This window comes from Hemitrygon akajei, chromosome 3 (genome assembly GCF_048418815.1).
Source record: "Hemitrygon akajei chromosome 3, sHemAka1.3, whole genome shotgun sequence".
NCBI lineage: Eukaryota > Metazoa > Chordata > Chondrichthyes > Myliobatiformes > Dasyatidae > Hemitrygon > Hemitrygon akajei.
Window position 1 is genome coordinate 48,801,131 of NC_133126.1, and position 17,601 is coordinate 48,818,731.

Genomic DNA, 17,601 nt, shown 5'->3' on the forward strand with positions numbered 1-17,601 from the left:
GTAAAATGAATGACTGCCTTAATGTGTTAACCATCAGTTAGTGGCCATGTTCTTCAGAGCTGTAAGGCTGTTTGAGACACCATTTACATTGCAGCCTTTAGGCCAGCAACATTGGGCTTTTCCAAAAGGTTGTGGGGCTGCAAAAAAAAAAATCATAGGTTTTCTGCGCATGCTTTATATACAATCTTTCATCATTCCTCCTGTCACTATTCCTTTGTTCTCAGTCCCCTTCCCTATGAGTATAGCTCCTTTCCCTTTCATGTTCTTTGCCCTGTTTGCTTAATACACATCTCATCTTCCAACTTAGCCGAAGAGCAATGGTTTAAGTGCCCACATTTTCTTTTTCTTTGCTGTATGCACATTTCATTTGTAATTTGCTGCAAAATGATTTCTGATCTCTCTCACGTTCAACTATAGGAAAAGGAGGATTCCATAGCCAGCAGCAGACATGGGCGAATAGTGCATTCGGACAATGAGGTCTTCTCGACTCGGACAGGACAGTACCAAATCATGGTAAGAACATGAAAACATCAATTGAACCACTGAAAATATTAAAACAGAGCTAGGCAGGGAGAGCAATAAAAACAAGGGCAGTTTATAATTTGTGGAATTAAGAGGAGTGGGAGCTCACTCCTTTGGACCTGCTGATCCGTATACCTCTAGTTTCAATAATATACAGTTCCTCCAACCACTGCGCTAGTGGAACCCCTCCTTGGGAAGAGTGAAAAACAAGTCTGATCTCCAATGCATTTATCATTTGCAAGTATACTAATTACAAACAAGGGTACTAATTAAAAACTGCCTTTGTTTTAAACTTCTACTTGAAGTATAAATAAATGACCCAATTTTAATTACGTTGAAGAGCTAACCCATTTGTGAAATCATCAGGCACACCATCAAACAGTAGCAACAACCTCTCTCAGGAAAAGGAAATATTTCAGTGGGTGACATTTCTCTCAGTAACAGGGCTACTACTTAATATAAAGCAACAGTGACAGCAGCTATGAGGGAAGTAAATGTGACTCGGTCATCTCATTTCTTTCACATGCACCTAAAGCGATAAGAGGAGTGAATGAAACGAATAATTCACATCCAGCAATGGATTTTAGGTTTTTTAAAAAAAAACTGTAAACGTTACTTCTCCTGCTCAGAAAATAACTCAAGAGTAAATGGCACACTGCATATTGCTTCCCACCATTCGGAATGGATTTTGAATTTTAAAAAAATCAAAAGAAAAGCCAGTAACAATGTCCTCGCACGGCATATAAACTAGCAAAAATTTTTTTGAAGTTCAACACACAGAAGAACAAACCATGAAGCATATAGAAGAGGATTAACATGGGAATAATAAAAGCCGTGAGAACAGGTTCCAAAAGCAGTAATCTAAGGCCTACAGTAATGATCTGGAAATGTATAAATCACATCAACAGCAGCTGTTGAATCTAAATTAGTTTAATTAAATAAATTTGGAATAAAATGCTTGTGTCAGTAATGACAATCCTGAAACTACTTGATTGACATTTAAACTTCATTAATGTCATGACAAAATAACAGAGCCTAGCCAAACCAGCAAGGTTCTTCTTTTTAATATTTGGGGACTTTTGTCAAAATTGGCAGAGTTGTCCCACAGACCAATCAATGAAGAGTCGGACCAAGTTGTCGTCAGGTATTGTAGTTTTTAGCCAACATCCCCAACTACTCCAAAACCATCACTGGGTTTTCCCTGTCTCACAGAAGGGCCAGGCCTATTTAAGGCAGCAGTAGACTGCAGTGTCAGGGTGGAGATGTTCCTAGAATGTTCAATATTGATTCCAGATCATATGAAATCCCAGCACATCAGATCAAATTCAGCCAAAGAAAGCTTTCTCCTGACCTTCCTCAATGACGAATTAGCACTTGCCTATAGTGACAGTAACAACAGTGAAAGTGGCAAGGACATGGCACACGAGTGGGGGTCAGCAAAAGATGATCTTTCCAAACCCAGCCTTGAAGACACTGATTTCAAACTACTCCTGTGGCAGATATGGTGGAACTCAATAAGATGAGAAACCTACTTTGACTCTATTCTCACTAATTTGTGGGGTGCACCAGTACCAAGCATTCTGGGAAAAAAAAACTAGATGCCAACCTGAGGAACCTACAACATGCGACCTCAAAAACAAATAAATCAGATTAAAGTCTGCCACGTCCAGTCATGACTAGTAAGCAAGCAATGAGGGGTAGCAGCTCAAAGAGCATCCCCTTTCAATGCAGGCAGAGGCAGCACGTGTATGCAGATTAGAAGTGTGATGTTAACAAGCCTCCACTATAACAGAAGTCCATCCTTAGGAAATACAATTCATTCCTTACAATAATGCCCCACTTGCTTTATCCAGATCAAGATAGAAAACTATATACTCCCCATTATTTTGTACGTTGTAGAAGGGTAATTAAAAAAATTATTGATAAGCCTTAGAAATCAAAGAATAATTTATCTTTCTTGATTTTGGGATATCATGGACCATTTCCAGATAATGAAACCCTGTGAGAAACAACTATTGTACCATAAATCTCTGGAATTCTGTCTTCACAGGTGGTGGAAGCCAGATTTAAAGTTGAGACAGATAAATTTTTGTAAGATTGAGAAACGGAGCCTCAAAGAACTGGCACAAAAGAGTCATTAAGGCCAGCATATATCAGTCATGATCATACTGTACAATGCAACAGTTTTGAAGGGCCGAGTGGCCTATTCCTTCTATTTTTCTTGAGTTCTTCTTATTATATAGAGAAATGTACCAGCCCTTATAAACAGAAATCCTACAAAGACAAACAAGGTATGGCAATTGCCCTTTTAGTGAACTTGATTATGGTTGAATATTGGCAAGAACACAAGGACTTTTTCCAGTTTCTGAGAAGGGGTGAATTTAATTGTTTACAAAATTTTAAAATCAGCTTTGAGAAACAAAACATCCACTGCTCCACTAAGTGATAACAATGGAAAACAAATCCAAAAATATCTTTGAAAGAGGCAAGAAAAAGCAAGCAAAATTTCCCATTCTCCCCACCCCTGCCCAATGGTAGCAATATTACAATCCACTGCCAAGGCAGGTTAGACAAGAGGTTGCACAGACATAAAGATCCTTGAACTAGCAAAATATTCCAAGTCACATCAAGAGAGTACCAGAGATATTGTACTGTACAGTGTTTTAAAAAGAAAACTGATAGATATTCAAAACAGAAAGAAATGTAAAACAACATCCAGATGAATAACCTAGATTGATCAACAACAGGTACCAATGCTTATGGGAACACAAAGAGGTTCTGAATGTTCTTGGCGTCCTCATTTTTAGAAAGAAATTGACATGTGAGCTCATTAAAGGTTAAATTACAGGCTTTATGATCAACAAATGTAGAAAGGAATCCATTTCAGTTCAATACCAGATTTAAATCATAAGCATTGGCCAAGACTCTAGGATTATTTCTCTATTCTTCTTTGAAGTAGAGATTTGGATCCACCCGAGAACAGGCAGGGGTTTCTTGGGTTTGTTGTCTTATCCAGGTTCAGGTGCAAGTTGGTGGAAAGCAAGAGTATAGGCCCAACCCATACTCATCTCAGAAAATGTAAAACTTGACAATTGGTTTCTTGCTCACATAAATTCATCTCAACATTAATGATATATGCACGGGCAGGTTTAAATTTGCCCACAAGCCACCAGTCTTCCCCAGGAGAGGACAGGTCCAGTGCGGCAGCACTCCCTCAGTACTGGAGCGTCAGCCTTGGCTTTGGTGCCCCAGTCTCTAGGGGGGCAATGAACGCGGATTTGAGAGAGTCAGAGGCAAATACTACTCTTGGAGGCTCAGCTGTCAGCTCATTTGTTCATCGAGCGAACTGTGCAACAGTGTGTTTAGCGAACACCTGCAAATCCCATAGCTGCGGTATACAAGAACAGACTGATAAACTGTTACAAATTAGAAACTTGGTCGCTGTATACGGGGTGGAATTTGAGTAAGGGACAATCAAAACAGAAATCATTTTACACGTGAAAGATCTAAATGAAGGTCGTCTGGCAGCGGCTACGGTCTGAACCCGCTTCCAGAAGTTCACCATACAACGACACAGTCGAGCATTGGACCACTCGCAGGAAGGATGATTAATCATATTGGGAGTGCATGGGGGTTGCAACGTCTCCGAAACACAGATGGATGCAGGGAGGGACGCTGAACAAAACTAGCTCGCCCAGAAATGCCGGCTTCAAACAATTCAGCTTCATCATAATTATTTTTAAAAGATATTCCCTGTTTAATCAAGCATACACACAGGAAGCTGCAATCTAGGTCAGCAAATCTAAAGACAACACAATTATCAGTACAAGGTAAACACCATACACCCAATAAAATGTAATAAACTTTAAAGGGGTTACACGCTTTCGCCGAGCGTTGAGAGAAACGCCCTGACTGCCCTTGACGATCCCCACTACCGAAAAGCAATTTCAAATGGACACTTCATGCAGCTGTTGGGGCCGGTAAAAAATGTGCAAAATTCACTCCACGGCTTGAATCTCATTCAGCAGCTAAAACAACGCTTACCAACTGCTCCCAGATTTCACTCTACTTCCCGGCCTTCCCCCGCTTGTCAACCGTCTTCAGCTGGAGGGCAAGAGATGCCTAAACAGTCGGAGCAGTGTCGGGGGCGAGCACTTTCCCGGGCATCAACGCTGGCTTTGACCAGACAGGGAGGCTGATCAACCTCCCGCTCGCTCCCTCTGTGAGATCTGCCCTCGCCTTGCAGCTTTTCAACGGTTTCTGTCAAAGGAGGCGGCTCCTGCATATCCTCTGCGCTTTTCAACGTAAAAGGTCAGGTTTAAGCACTGAACCATGTGACACTCACAGATGGGCTTTTGCAGGCGGGCGGTTTGCTTTAAACAATTTTCGCTTTCTCACTATTTCAGCGCCTTCTGCGGACTGGAAGACCAATGTACTAAATCGAAAGGAATAAGCACAATAAGCTTGTTGTTTTTGTTTCTCTTTCCTATATTATAACGATAATAAACGTATTCTCGACTGAACAGTTTAAGGGAAAGAAAATGATCTTATAAAAATAGATTCATATTATTCCTATGATTGAAACACGTATCAACGACTAGCTCCTCAAATGACTTCGTGTGTGCTTGAAACTTGGCCAATACTGGTCGAGATTACGTTGAATTAGCTGATTGTAGTCAGGTTAAATTCAACACTCTTGTCTGGGGTGGGATGGTGGATACTGTCTGGTGTTGTAGACACAAGGCACTGCAGATATTGTAATCTGGAACATCAAACAATCTGTCCAGATGCCAGGTTTAGACTGTTGACAGTGCCTCCCCTTCACCCCCGCCTCACCCCGCCCACAGATGCGGCTCTCAAATAAGTACCTCCAGCAGACTGTCACTATCTAGTGTTGGCTTCTCATCCAGTAATGCTCAGCTGGAAGTGTGGGTGCTTGACTTTAAACATCTGCAGAATTCACTGGGATAGTTCCCAGCCAGATATGAAGGTACTGTTTCATGAGGAATACAACCAAGTTTGGAGTTAATACTTTGAAGGGAATGAATGGAGAAGAAAAACTTGCAAAATGTTCACCTCATTAGTTTTCCAGAATCGTGACCCAATGTCAACACCTTCTACAAACAAGAGAAAATCTGCGGATGCTAGAAATCTGAGCAACACACATGATATGCTGGAAGAACAGCAGGCCAGGCAGCATCTATGGAAAAGAGTGAACAGTTGACGTTTCGGGCTGAGACCCTTCATCTAGACTGGAGACAAAAAGATGAGGAGTCAGAGTAAGAAGGTGGGGGAGGGGAGGAAGAAGTACAAGGTAGTGTGTGATAGGTGAAACCGGGAGAGGGGGAGGAATGAAGTAAAGAGCTGAGAAGTCAGTTGGTGAGAGATACAGGGCTGGAGAAGGGAGAATCTGATAGGAGAGGACAGAAGGCCATGGAAGAACAAAAAGGGGGAGGAGCACCAGAGGGAGGTGATGGGCAGGTAAGGAGAGAAGTTGAGAGAGGGGAATGGGGAATGGTAAAGAAGAGGAAGATTAGCAGAAGTTCAAGAAATGCCATCAGGTTGGAGTCTGCTGGGATCATCTACTGTATCCGGTGCACCTGGTGTGGCCTCCTGTATGTTGGTGAGACCCACCCAATGCAAATTTGAAGGCCATTTTGCCAAACAGCTATGCTCTGCCTGCCGGAAAAAGTGGGATTTTCCAGAGGCCACCCATTTTAATTCTACTTCCCATTCCCATTCTGACATGTCAGTCCATGGCCTCCTCTACTGCCACTATGAGGCCACACTCAGTTTGGAGGAAAAACACCTTATATTCTGGGTAGCCTCCAATCTGATGGCATGAACATTGATTTCTCAAACTTCCAGTAATGCCACTCCTCCCTTCACCATTCCCCCATTCCCATTTCCCTCTCTCAACTTATCTCCTTCCCTGGACAACACTTCCCTCTGGTGCTCCTCCCCTTCCCTTTCTTCCATGGCCTTCTATCCTCTCCTATCAGGTTCTGCCTTCTCCTGCCCTTTATCTCTTTCACCAATTGACTTCCTAGCTCTTTACTTCATGCCTCCTCTCCCGGTTTCATCTATCACCAACTACCTTGTAATTCTTCCTCCCCTCCCCCACCTTCTTACTCTGACTTCTCATCTTCTTTCTCCCATCCAGATGAAGTGTCTCGGCCCAAAACGTTGACTCTTTTCCACAGATGCTGCCTGGCCTGTGAAGTTTCTCCAGCATTTTGTGTGTGTCAGCACCTTCTTGGTGTTGGGGAAATGGGAAAACAAACCCCTCCAAGAAAGGCAACAGATGTTAGACATTAGCCTTTACTAACTGATCTTTGAAAGTGATCCTCATTGTAGGATGTAAAGATTTGCTTCTCTGAGACTATAGCAGCTGCTAAAGAATAGCGACATGGTACTCTCCATAACTTAATGCTGGTAAACCTACAAAAAAGTAACACTTTCAAGCAGAAAACATTATTTTAGGTCTATTATGATAAAAAGAGAAAGGGGTGAGAGAATGCAGCATATCAGGCAGTAACTGTAGGATGGGTAACGGAGTTGATGTTTCAATTTGAAAATCTTTAATCAGACCTTATTCTGCATGTTTATTTTTACACTGCATTTTTATCTGTTAATATTATCTTATGTGCTAAATGTAAGGTACCTCCTATACCTGATAAAGTGGCCACAGAGTGTATGTTGATGGTCTTCTGCAGCTGTAGTCCACCTACTTCAAGGTTCGGTATCTTGTGCATTCAGAGATGCTCTTCTGCACACCGCTGTTGTAACACATGGTTGTTTGAGTTACTATCGCCTTCCTGTCAGGTTGAACCAGTCTGGCCATTCTCCTCTGATCTTTCTCATTAGCAAAGCATTTTCACCCACAAAACTACAGCTCACTGGATTTTATTTTTTGGTTTTTTTTTGCATCATTCTCTGCAAGTTCTAGAGACTGTTGTGTGTGAAAATCCCAGAAGATCAGCAGTTTCTGAGATACTCAAACCATCCCTTCTGGCCCTGACAATTAGTTCATTCAATTACTTAGAATGTATTTCTTTCCAATTTTGATATTTGGTCTGAACAACAACTGAACCTCTTGACCATGTCTGCATGGTTTTATGCATTGAGTTGCTGCCACATGATTGGCTCATTAGATATTTTTATTAACAAGCAAGTGTACATGTGTACCTAATGAACAGGCCACTGAATGTACTGTGTTTTGTACCTTGGGCCCAGAGGAAAGTTGTTTGGTTAACTGTATACACGTGTACAGTTGAATGACAATAAACTTGAACTTGAAGTTAATCTAATTACCCTACATTCACATTCCATAGAGAGGGATGTACAGAGGCCTGTTTGATGGCAGACATTAGTAGAAATTACAATCTAGTGAGCAATGTCTTGTGTCTGAATTTTTGTTTTAATAACAAAAGTAAAAGCCCTGTCCAGATTTCCTTCTGAACACTAGAACACCAGAATACTATAGCACAGTACAGGCCCTTCAGCCTTTGATGTTGTGCCGACCCATATAATCCTTAAAAAGAAGTACTAAACCCACACTACCCCATAACCCTCTATTTTTCTACCATCCATGTATCTGTCCAAGAGGCTCTTAAATACCCCTAATGTTTTAGCCTCCACCACCATCCCTGGCAAGTCATTCCAGGCACCCACAACCCTCTGTGTAAAAAACTTACCCCTGATGTCTCCCCTAAACTTCCTCCCTTAACTTTCTACATATGCCCTCTGGTGTTTGCTACCCGTACCTGGGAAACGGGTACTGGCTATCTACCTTATCTATGCCTCTCATAATCTTGTAGACCTCTATCAAGTCCCCTCTCATCCTTCTACGCTCCAAAGAGAAAAGTCCCAGCTCTGCTAACCTTGCCTCATAAGACTTGTTTTCCAATCCAGGCAACATCCTGGTAAATCTCCTCTGCACCCTCTCCATAGCTTCCACATCCTTCCTATAATGAGCTGACCAGAACTGAACACAATACTCTAAGTGTGGTCTCACCAGAGATTTGTAGAGTTGCAACATGACCTCTCTATTCTTGAACTCAATCCCCCCTATTAATGAAGCCTAGCATCCCATTGGTCTTCTTAACTACCTTATCACCCTGCGCAGCGACCTTGGATGTATGGATTTGAACCCCAAGGTCCCTCTGTTCATCCACACTCTTCAGTAACTGACCATTAACCCTGTACTCAGCCTTCTGGTTTGTCCTTCCAAAATGCATCACCTCACACTTATCAGGATTGAACTCCATCTGCCACTTTTCTGCCAAACTCTACATCCTGTCTATATCCTCTTGTAATGTTCGACAACCTACAGTTCCATCCACAACTCCAATCTTCGTGTCATCCGCAAACTTACTCACCGATCCTTCCGCCTCTTCATCCAGGTCATTTATAAAAATCACAAAGAGCAGGGGTCCCAGGACAGATCCTTGCAGCACTCCACTAGTCACTGACCTCCAGGCAGAATACTTTCCTTCCACTACTACCCTCTGCTTTCTTCCTAACTGCCAAGGTTCCACTGATCCCGTCCCATGACTTTCTGGATGAGTCTCTCATGGGGGACCTTGTCAAATGCCTTGCTAAAATCAATTTCTTTTGTTACCTCTTCAAAAAACTCAATTAGGCTCGTGAGGCATGACCTTCCCATCACAAAGCCATGTTGACTATCCTTGAATAGACTGTACTTTTCCAAATGCTCGTAGATCCTATCCTTAAGAATCCTTTCCAATAGTTTGCAGACCACTGACGTAAGACTCACCGGTCTATAGTTCCCAGGATTCTCCCTATTACCTTTTTTAAACAAGGGATCTACATTTGCTATCCTCCAATCCTCCGGCACCTCCCCTGCAGCCAAAGAGGATTCAACGATCATTGCTACCGCTCCAGTGATCTCTTCTCTCACTTCCCACAACAACCTGGGTTATATCACGTCTGGCCCTGGGGACTTATCAATCGATGTTTTTAAGAAGATCCAACACTTCTTCTTCCTTAATCTCCACATTGTCCAACACACAGACCTGTTCTATTTTGACCTCACCCTGATCAAGGTCCTTTTCACTTGTGAATACTGAAGCAAAGTATTCATTTAGGACCTCCCCAACCTCCTCCACCTCCAGGCACATGTTGCCCTCTTTATCCTTTAGCAGCTCCACCTTCGTTCTCATCATCCTCCTGTTCTTCACATACGCATAGAACACTTTGGGGTTCTCCTTAATCCTACATGCCAAGGCCTTCTCATGCCCCCTTTGAGCTCTCCTAAGTCCTTGCTTCAGCTCCTTCCTGGTTACCCTATATTTCTCATGAGCTCCTCCTACTTCCTGCTTCTTATATCTAACTTATGCTTCCTTTTTCCTCTTGACGAGTTGCCTCATGTGTTTCGTCAACCATGGTTCCCTTTTCCTACCATTTGATCCTTGTCTCAGTGGGACAAACCTATCTTGAACCCAGCTCAAGTGGTCCCCAAACTTCTCCCACTTTACTTCTGTGCTTTCACCCTTGAACATCAGTTTCCAAATTACTCTCGCTAGTTCCTGCCTCATTCCGTCATAGTTAGCCCTTCCCCAGTTAAGCACTTTCCCATTTTGTCTGTTTTTATCCTTTTCCATAGCTATGCTGAAGCTAAGGGAGTTGTGGTCACTCTCACCAAAATGCTCCCCCACCAAGAGGTCTGCCACCTGACCAGGTTCATTACCCAGAACTAGATCCAATATAACCTCTCCTCTCGTCGGCCGGTCCACATACTGTGTCAGGAATCCTTCTTGAACACACCTGACAAATTCAGCCCCATCTATCTCCCTTGCAGTCAGGAGGTGCCAGTCAATATGACTGCAATAATTCTGTTTGCACTATTCTTACATTTGCTTATGAACTGAAACTGGATAGAATTTTGTGGTGATGCAAAAAGTCTTCAAGGGATTTAAACAAGTTGAGTAGTGGGCAAATACATGGAAGATGCAACACAGAACATGGAACAGTACAGTACAGGAACAGGCCCTTCAGCCACAATGTTGTGCCAAACCAATTAAATTTCTCATGGTCTGGCCCATGAAGTCTGCGTTCCAGTTCACAGTCCGGTCTGTGGACTCCGGGTTTTCTGCCTGTCCGTTGTTTCAGTTGGGCTTAAACACAGGCACCTGATTCTCATACTGGGGCTGGAATATACAAATGTTTGTAAGTGGGCCTGGGTTTGAGTGTGGTGGCTGGTTTGTCTTGCTGGTATCCTGGCCTTGCCTCTGTTGGGTAAGTCAGGCTGTCTTTGCTGTTACCCTGAGGCTGGACTGTTCCCTTCCTTCCCTCTGAAGCCTGACCTCTAGCCCTGCTGGCTACCTACGTCTGCGTCTTTGCCTGAATCGCCATCAAGTTCAGCTGCTAGAATGAGATCAGAGCCTTGCCATGCCAACAGAAGGAACTATCTATTGTTGAGCTCGAAACTGTCTCTTTATGTCCCTGTGCTTAGTGTCTGTGTATGAGTCCTGGCCCTATGTCCTGTCCTCAAGGAGGTGTCCCAACTCTGTGTAAAGCCCCGGCCCTACATCCTTTTCCTAAGGAGGGGTCCCGGCTCTATGTCCCTGTGCTCAAATCCAAGGCTCAGAGGAGGTTCCAGTCCGTGTCCAAGTCATAGCCTAGGCCCTGAGTCTTGGTCTCGTCTAGTGTCTGTGTCCGGCTACACCGCTCCCCGCATCTGCTTAGCTTTCCCTCGACCTAGGCTCTGCATTCCTGCTCTCCCTCGACCTAGGCTCTGCGTTCCTGCTCTCCCTCGACCTAGGCTCTGCGTTCCTGCTCTCCCTCGACCTAGGCTCTGCGTTCCTGCTCTCCCTCGACCTAGGCTCTGCGTTATTGCTCTCCCTCGACCTAGGCTCTGCGTTCCTGCTCTCCCTCGACCTAGGCTCTGCGTTATTGCTCTCCCTCGACCTAGGCTCTGCGTTCCTGCTCTCCCTCGACCTAGGCTCTGCGTTCCTGCTCTCCCTCGACCTAGGCTCTGCATTCCTGCTCTCCCTCGACCTAGACTCTGCGTTATTGCTCTCCCTTGATCAAGACCAAGTCTGAGCTTCATGTCCTCGTCCAGCCCTGGAGTCCCGCGTCCTGCCCCGTGTCCAGTCCTGTTGCCTTGCCACGTCCAGTCCTCGCCTAGATCCGGAGTCTGAGCCCGACACAAGACCCAGGTTCCAGGTCCCTGTCCAGTCTCTGGCTCGGAGTCCTTGTCCAGGTTCCTAGTTCTTCGTCCAGGTCCCACTTTCCTACTCTCCTAGCCCATTGTCCAGGGCCTGTGTCTTGTCCAGCGTTGTTTCTTCCCCACTTCCCTTGCTTTGAGACACCTAGTCCTCTCCCTAGTACGTCAGTGTCTGTGAGTTGCATTTGGGTCCATTCCCAACGCCCAACCTTATGACAAAATTAGTAATTAAATGTCCAACTAAACTATTACCTTCTGCCTACAATATGTCCATATCCTTCCATTTCCCTCATGTTTGTGTGCTTATCCAAATGTCTCTCAAACATAGATAGATAAATGTGAAATTATCCACTTTAATAGACAAAATAGAAAGATGGAGTATTATTCACGTGGTGATAGATTGGGATATGCGAAGGAGAACAAAATAACATTACTATTGATCCAATGCAGCAGAAAAAAACACAGTAAGATAAAGAACACAATAATAAAAAATGCACAATAAATATAAACACATAAGATGGTTTAAATATATATAGATTGATTGTATGTCCATAAAGTGACATTAGGCCCAGGAGTGTCTGTACATAAGGGGACTGACAGGAAATGATAAAGTAGTGGTGGTTTGGAGTGTGGAGGGGTGGGTTAGTGGGTGGAGGTATTGATCTGCCTTACTGCTTGGGGAAAGTAATTATTCTGGTGGTCCTAGTGTGGATGCTACATAGCCTCCTCCCTGATGGGAGTGGGGCAAACTGTCCATGTGCAAGGTGGGTGGGATCTTTCATGATGTTGCTGGTCCTTTCCTGGCATGTTTCCATATTTACGTCCTTGATGGTAGGTAGGCTGGTGCCAGTAATACATTGGGCAGTTCTGACTCCCCATTGTATAGCCGTCCTGTCTGCTGAGTGCAGTTTCTGTACCATGCAGTGATGCAGCCTGTTAGGATACATCTGTGGAATGACGCGAGTATAGATGTGCATAGTACAGCTCTCTTTAGATTCCTCAGAAAGTCGAGGCATTGATTGCGCAGAATGTGTTCTGGGGCCATGAGATGTTGTGTGAGATGTACACTCCTGGGAGTTTGAAACTGCTCGCAGTCTCCACACTGCTGTGCCAGCAATGTAAAGGGGAATGTGAGTTGTGGGTGGTTAAGAAGTATTGAGGTAAGCACGTAGATTGCCGATGCATAGAAAGCAACAGGCTGATACATGGGAATAACATGGAGGTCTGTGTTCCCTGTGTAGGTTTGTGGGCAGAATAACAGTTCAGTATGGACTGGATGGGCCAGTTTCAATGCTGTAGTGCTTTACGACTCTATAAATGGGAATGTATTGATTACCTGGACTGGATGGGCTGAAGAACTTGTTTCTATGCCATATGACTCTATCAATCAGGAAGGTTGTATTAGAAGAGATTGGATCAGGTAGGCCTGTATTCACAGAGCTGGATGTTTCACCTGCCTGGGAAAAGTGCTATAAATAGGGTTCACTATCTTTGGATACCAAATAAGCTGCTTAGGAACAAGATGAGGATTTAAAATTAAATAAAGAAAGTATTTAAAGTAAAAAGCATAATTAAATATTTAAAAACTTTTAAACTATGAAGAGAAAAACAAGAATATCTAATTAAATATTAGCTCTCAACTGCCCCTGAGAGAAACATTGGAAAGGGGGGATAAACAGCAGAAAATGACATTTCCTAGGGAGTTCTGTTTGGTTTGGCTTGAATTGGATTGTTGAAGATTCAAATAAATTTATTGTCAAAATACATATATATTTCCATATACCATTTTGAGATTCATTTTCTTGCAGACAGTTACAGGAATAAAATACAATAGAATTTCAAGAGAAGTTACTCATAGACAGACAAAGACTGACGACCAATGTGCAAAAGACAAACTGTGCAAATAAAAAACAATGCTGAGAACAAGAGTTGTAGTTGAGGAGACAACATAGACACAATTTCTTGGTTTACTTGGGTCTGCAAGAGCACCTATGCACATGCAGAAAAACCTTTAAAATTAGCATTCATATTGAGAGTATGGCTATTGAAAGAAACATTATCTTGGATTTCACTACTAAAGTAAAATATAGTAGCAGAGAGGTTTATGAAATTTATAAGATGCTGTGTAGGTCATAATTGGAGTAATGCACTCAATTCTGGCCATCACATCATGCTCAGAATTTTTAGAGAGAGAAATTATAATTTGTTTTTAGTAAAAAAGTAGAGAACTTGATGTGACAAAATTACAATTGATTTAGAATATTTGATTACCTGGATCCCAAGTTTTTTTTGTGTGGAAATGGCATTGTTCTGAGTGCTGGCATAAACTTAATAGGTCAAATAATCTCTTGCTTTGTTGAAAGGAAATTTGAGCAATGTGGGAAAGAAGTGGCTAGTGAGACAATAGATAATCTGGTTATTATTGTTCCTCAAAATTCCATGAATTCTGGTATGATTCTCACAGACTGGAAAGTAGTAAAACATGTTCCCACTATTAAAAGAAGGGAGAGTGAAAATGTGGTTCCATTGTCCAATTAGTTTGTCATAATTAATAGGAAAATATGTGAGAATCTATTATTAAGGAAGTGGAAGCAGGAGATTTACAAAACAATAATAGGACTGGGTACAGTTAAAGTGGAATTATGTAGTGAAATCATATTTTAAAGAACTATTATACTTTTTGAGATTGTAACAGGCAGAATAGATAAGGGGGAAACTAGTAGGTATGGTATATTTGGACTTTCAGAAGCCCTTCAATAAAGTGCCACAAAATAAGTTACTAAATAAACTTAGAGAATAAAGGTTTTGAAGTAATATAGCAATGTGGACTCAGGGCCCATGACAGGAGTATCACTCCAAGAAAACTCACCATCAAGACACAAACCACAATAAATGCCACTTGGGTAAAATTTTGCAAGTAGATTGTAAGAGTATACTGCAAGAAGGATCAAAAACTTAGGAAAACAGATTATTAACAAGCCCTTCCGTAAGGAGTCTCTGTATGTCCTCCCCGTGAAACGCGTGGGTTTTCTCCAGCTGCTCTGATTTCCTCCCACAGTCCGAAGACTACCGGGTCGGTTAATTGGTCATTGTGTAAGGTTAATCGGGGTTGTCTGGGGTTGCTGAGGTGGAAGGGCTCAAAGAGCCGGAATGGCCTCCTCCACACAGTATCACTAAATAAAAAATTAAAAAACTCAAATAAATTGAGTTTAAAAAGTTTTCTTCCTGTGCCTGAAATATTAACAAGAAATTAAGGAGCCAAGCTTATTAAAATGTGATAATCATCTCCTGCTGGTAACTGAAACCTTAATTATTTATTGTAGTCCCTCTTAGAATTGCACTAAAATATTTCTTGATTCTCAGCTCAGTGAACGAGATGCCTGCTGGTTACTTCAGATCTTGCAGAGTAGAAACTTGGCTTATTTTAGCTCAGTAGCACCACCATGTGTTTAAATGTAAAATTACATTGTACATTTCATTTTGGAGGTTACAAAAACAACTTTGATCAAGTTCAAAGTAAATTTACTATCAAAGTATGTATACCATATACAACCTTAAGATTCATTCTCTTGCAGGCACCCACAGTAAAATAAAGCAACAATGGAATACACGAAAAACTCCAGATATCAATGTGCAAAAGAGGAAAATCATACAAACAAAAACAAATAATAGTCAGGAGCTGTAGAGAAAGTGAGCCCACAGGCTGCGGAGTCACTTCAGTGCTGAGGCAAGTGAAGCCAGGCTAGAAGCCCGATGGCTGCAGGTTAACAGCTGCTCCTGAACCTGGCAGCATGGTACTGTACCCAAAACTCCTGCACCTACCGCCCGATGGTAAAAGCAAAAAGAGAGGGAAATGGGTCAAATGCAGGTAGACGTGATGGGCTCAGGTAGGGTTTCTTGGCTGGCACGGAGTAGTGGGGCTAAGCATTGGTTTGTTTTTGACCCTTGAACCTCAATGGTTTAATCTGGTTCAACACTTTAATCAGTGCTCCCTCTTTCAGCTCTCACTCTCTTGCCATATAAATGCTAATACAGGACATAAACCTTGGCTAAGTTCATCCTTTACTTCTAAATGAATATTATTTATCAACCACCTATGCTATATGTAGCTCATCTAAAATGTCACACATTTATTCAGTTTATGTTCATTTTTACCAGAACTAATATTGAATATGACAAAACAATCTCATATCACTCTAAATGTTGTGGATGTCCACTAAGCCCCATAAATGTACTTAACCCCAACTTGCGGTTATGACATGACAGGATAGTAACTGGAGGTGTTGCACTAAATGCTTTATGTACTTTGAAATAGAGGGAAAAATGCTGATTTGCAAGACCTGACCAACAACTTTGAAAGTCAATACATGCACGAAAAAGTCAACAACTGAAAAGCAGCTTCATTGAGTATTTTGTAACCAGGTATTTCTATAGTCACTAAGTGGTGGCTCTGGCAGTAATCTAGAGATCACTTAAAAGCAACTTGCAGGTGCTATACTCCTTTTCTGCATAGATTGTTAGTACTAATATGGACTACCACCTTTGGCTGTCCAATCTTCTCCTCCAGAACCTTTAATTCTGGTGCCAGGGAGGGAAATGGAACGACTATTGAAATAATCTGCCTACTCGCATATCCACATCATCTCCTACAACTATTGATTTTTCTCTTCCATTATCAGTGAGTCACCATTGAGGTATTGTCTTGCTCTGGCTGCACTCCTTCGGGAAACTCTCCCACCTGTACTTGGAACTAGTTAGACAGCAAGAAGCCCTTGGGGATATTCTGAAATGTTTTGCCTGACAGACAGGATATGGTCTCTCTCAATTGCATACAGTTGATCCGATAAACATGATTGATATTCATGAAAAATAATTTGAGATTTCCAAAAACCATTCCTGCATAATGGCTGAAGCTCAGGTTGCCAGAGCATTGAAACCTGGAAGGAAACAGAACCGGCGGGTACGATGACGATGAATGCCGGAGCTAGGCTGGGGCCGGTGGACGTGACAATGCCAAAGTGTGGGGTGGGTCATAACCGGTGGGGTGGGGCCAGTGGCAGTGGGTAGCAAGGTGGGCTGTGATCAGGGTTGGGTCTCTGCAGGAGGGTATGGCCAGGTATCAGCTCTTTGCCGGGAGGCAGGGCTTCCTCTGTTTAATGAGAGCGACGTTGTTTCATGTATTTTGCGATCTCAATCTTGACCTCCTCTTTTGGGTATGAGGTGCTAGGCTAGGCAATTGCCAGGCTAGCTTGAAGCGGGAGAGAAAGGTCTGCGAAACGCCAAACATGGAAAGCCCTACAGCAACTTCATGAACCCATGGGTACAGGGAGGGTAACCCATCAAAGGAGTTCTTCTTGGTCATTTACCCACTTCCAATATTCCAGAGGAATCTTTCCTGTGGTTCTATTAGCCAGCTCCACTAGCTGTTCTCAGTGTTAACCACTGGTTGATATTGGTAACCCAGCCAATTATAAAACCATAGATATTTGTGGCACAACAGGTCGATTGGCCTATTATAATCATGCTGGTCAAAAATGCAAAATTTTCAGTTTAATCCTGAAAAATAAATTTTAAAAAACTGTTAACAGTGAAATAAAGAGAAAACTCTGGAAATACCAATATATCAGACATCATCTATGGAAAGAGAAACAGGATTATTGTTTTATTTCAGAGACCTTTTTTCAAATATGATTTATCTCATTTTCAAACTCTTGCTCCAAAACCCTGTAAAGCAGGTTTCTGTTTCCACCAATGGATTGCAGGCACTTGTTAACTGCAAAATTCTATGCGCAATTGCCTTGTAAAAATTCTTTATTATGGTATGTAATTTTAAAGTAAATTTTATGTTTACTGTTGTGGCAAGGCCAGCATTTATTTCTTATTCTATG

General features: G+C 42.4%; 2 protein-coding genes across 6 annotated transcripts in view; both read right to left on the reverse strand.

Annotated features, from left to right (window-relative positions):
• The window catches only part of nin (ninein (GSK3B interacting protein)), a 149,149-nt gene extending 144,326 nt beyond the window's left edge, over nucleotides 1–4,823 (reverse strand). For 3 of the 5 annotated variants that reach the window (XR_012098225.1, XM_073039827.1, XM_073039828.1), the window contains exon 1: nucleotides 4,567–4,823. The gene's annotated coding sequence lies outside the window, so the exon portion shown is untranslated. The remainder of the gene's footprint in view (nucleotides 1–4,566) is intronic. The other 2 variants (XM_073039825.1, XM_073039824.1) reach the window with 1 other exon arrangement.
• pygl (phosphorylase, glycogen, liver) overlaps nucleotides 4,613–17,601 on the reverse strand; it is a 136,241-nt gene continuing 123,252 nt past the window's right edge. Inside the window, exon 22 of the mRNA XM_073038980.1 lies at nucleotides 4,613–4,817. Within this exon, the coding sequence (XP_072895081.1) occupies nucleotides 4,613–4,817 (205 nt within the window). The remainder of the gene's footprint in view (nucleotides 4,818–17,601) is intronic.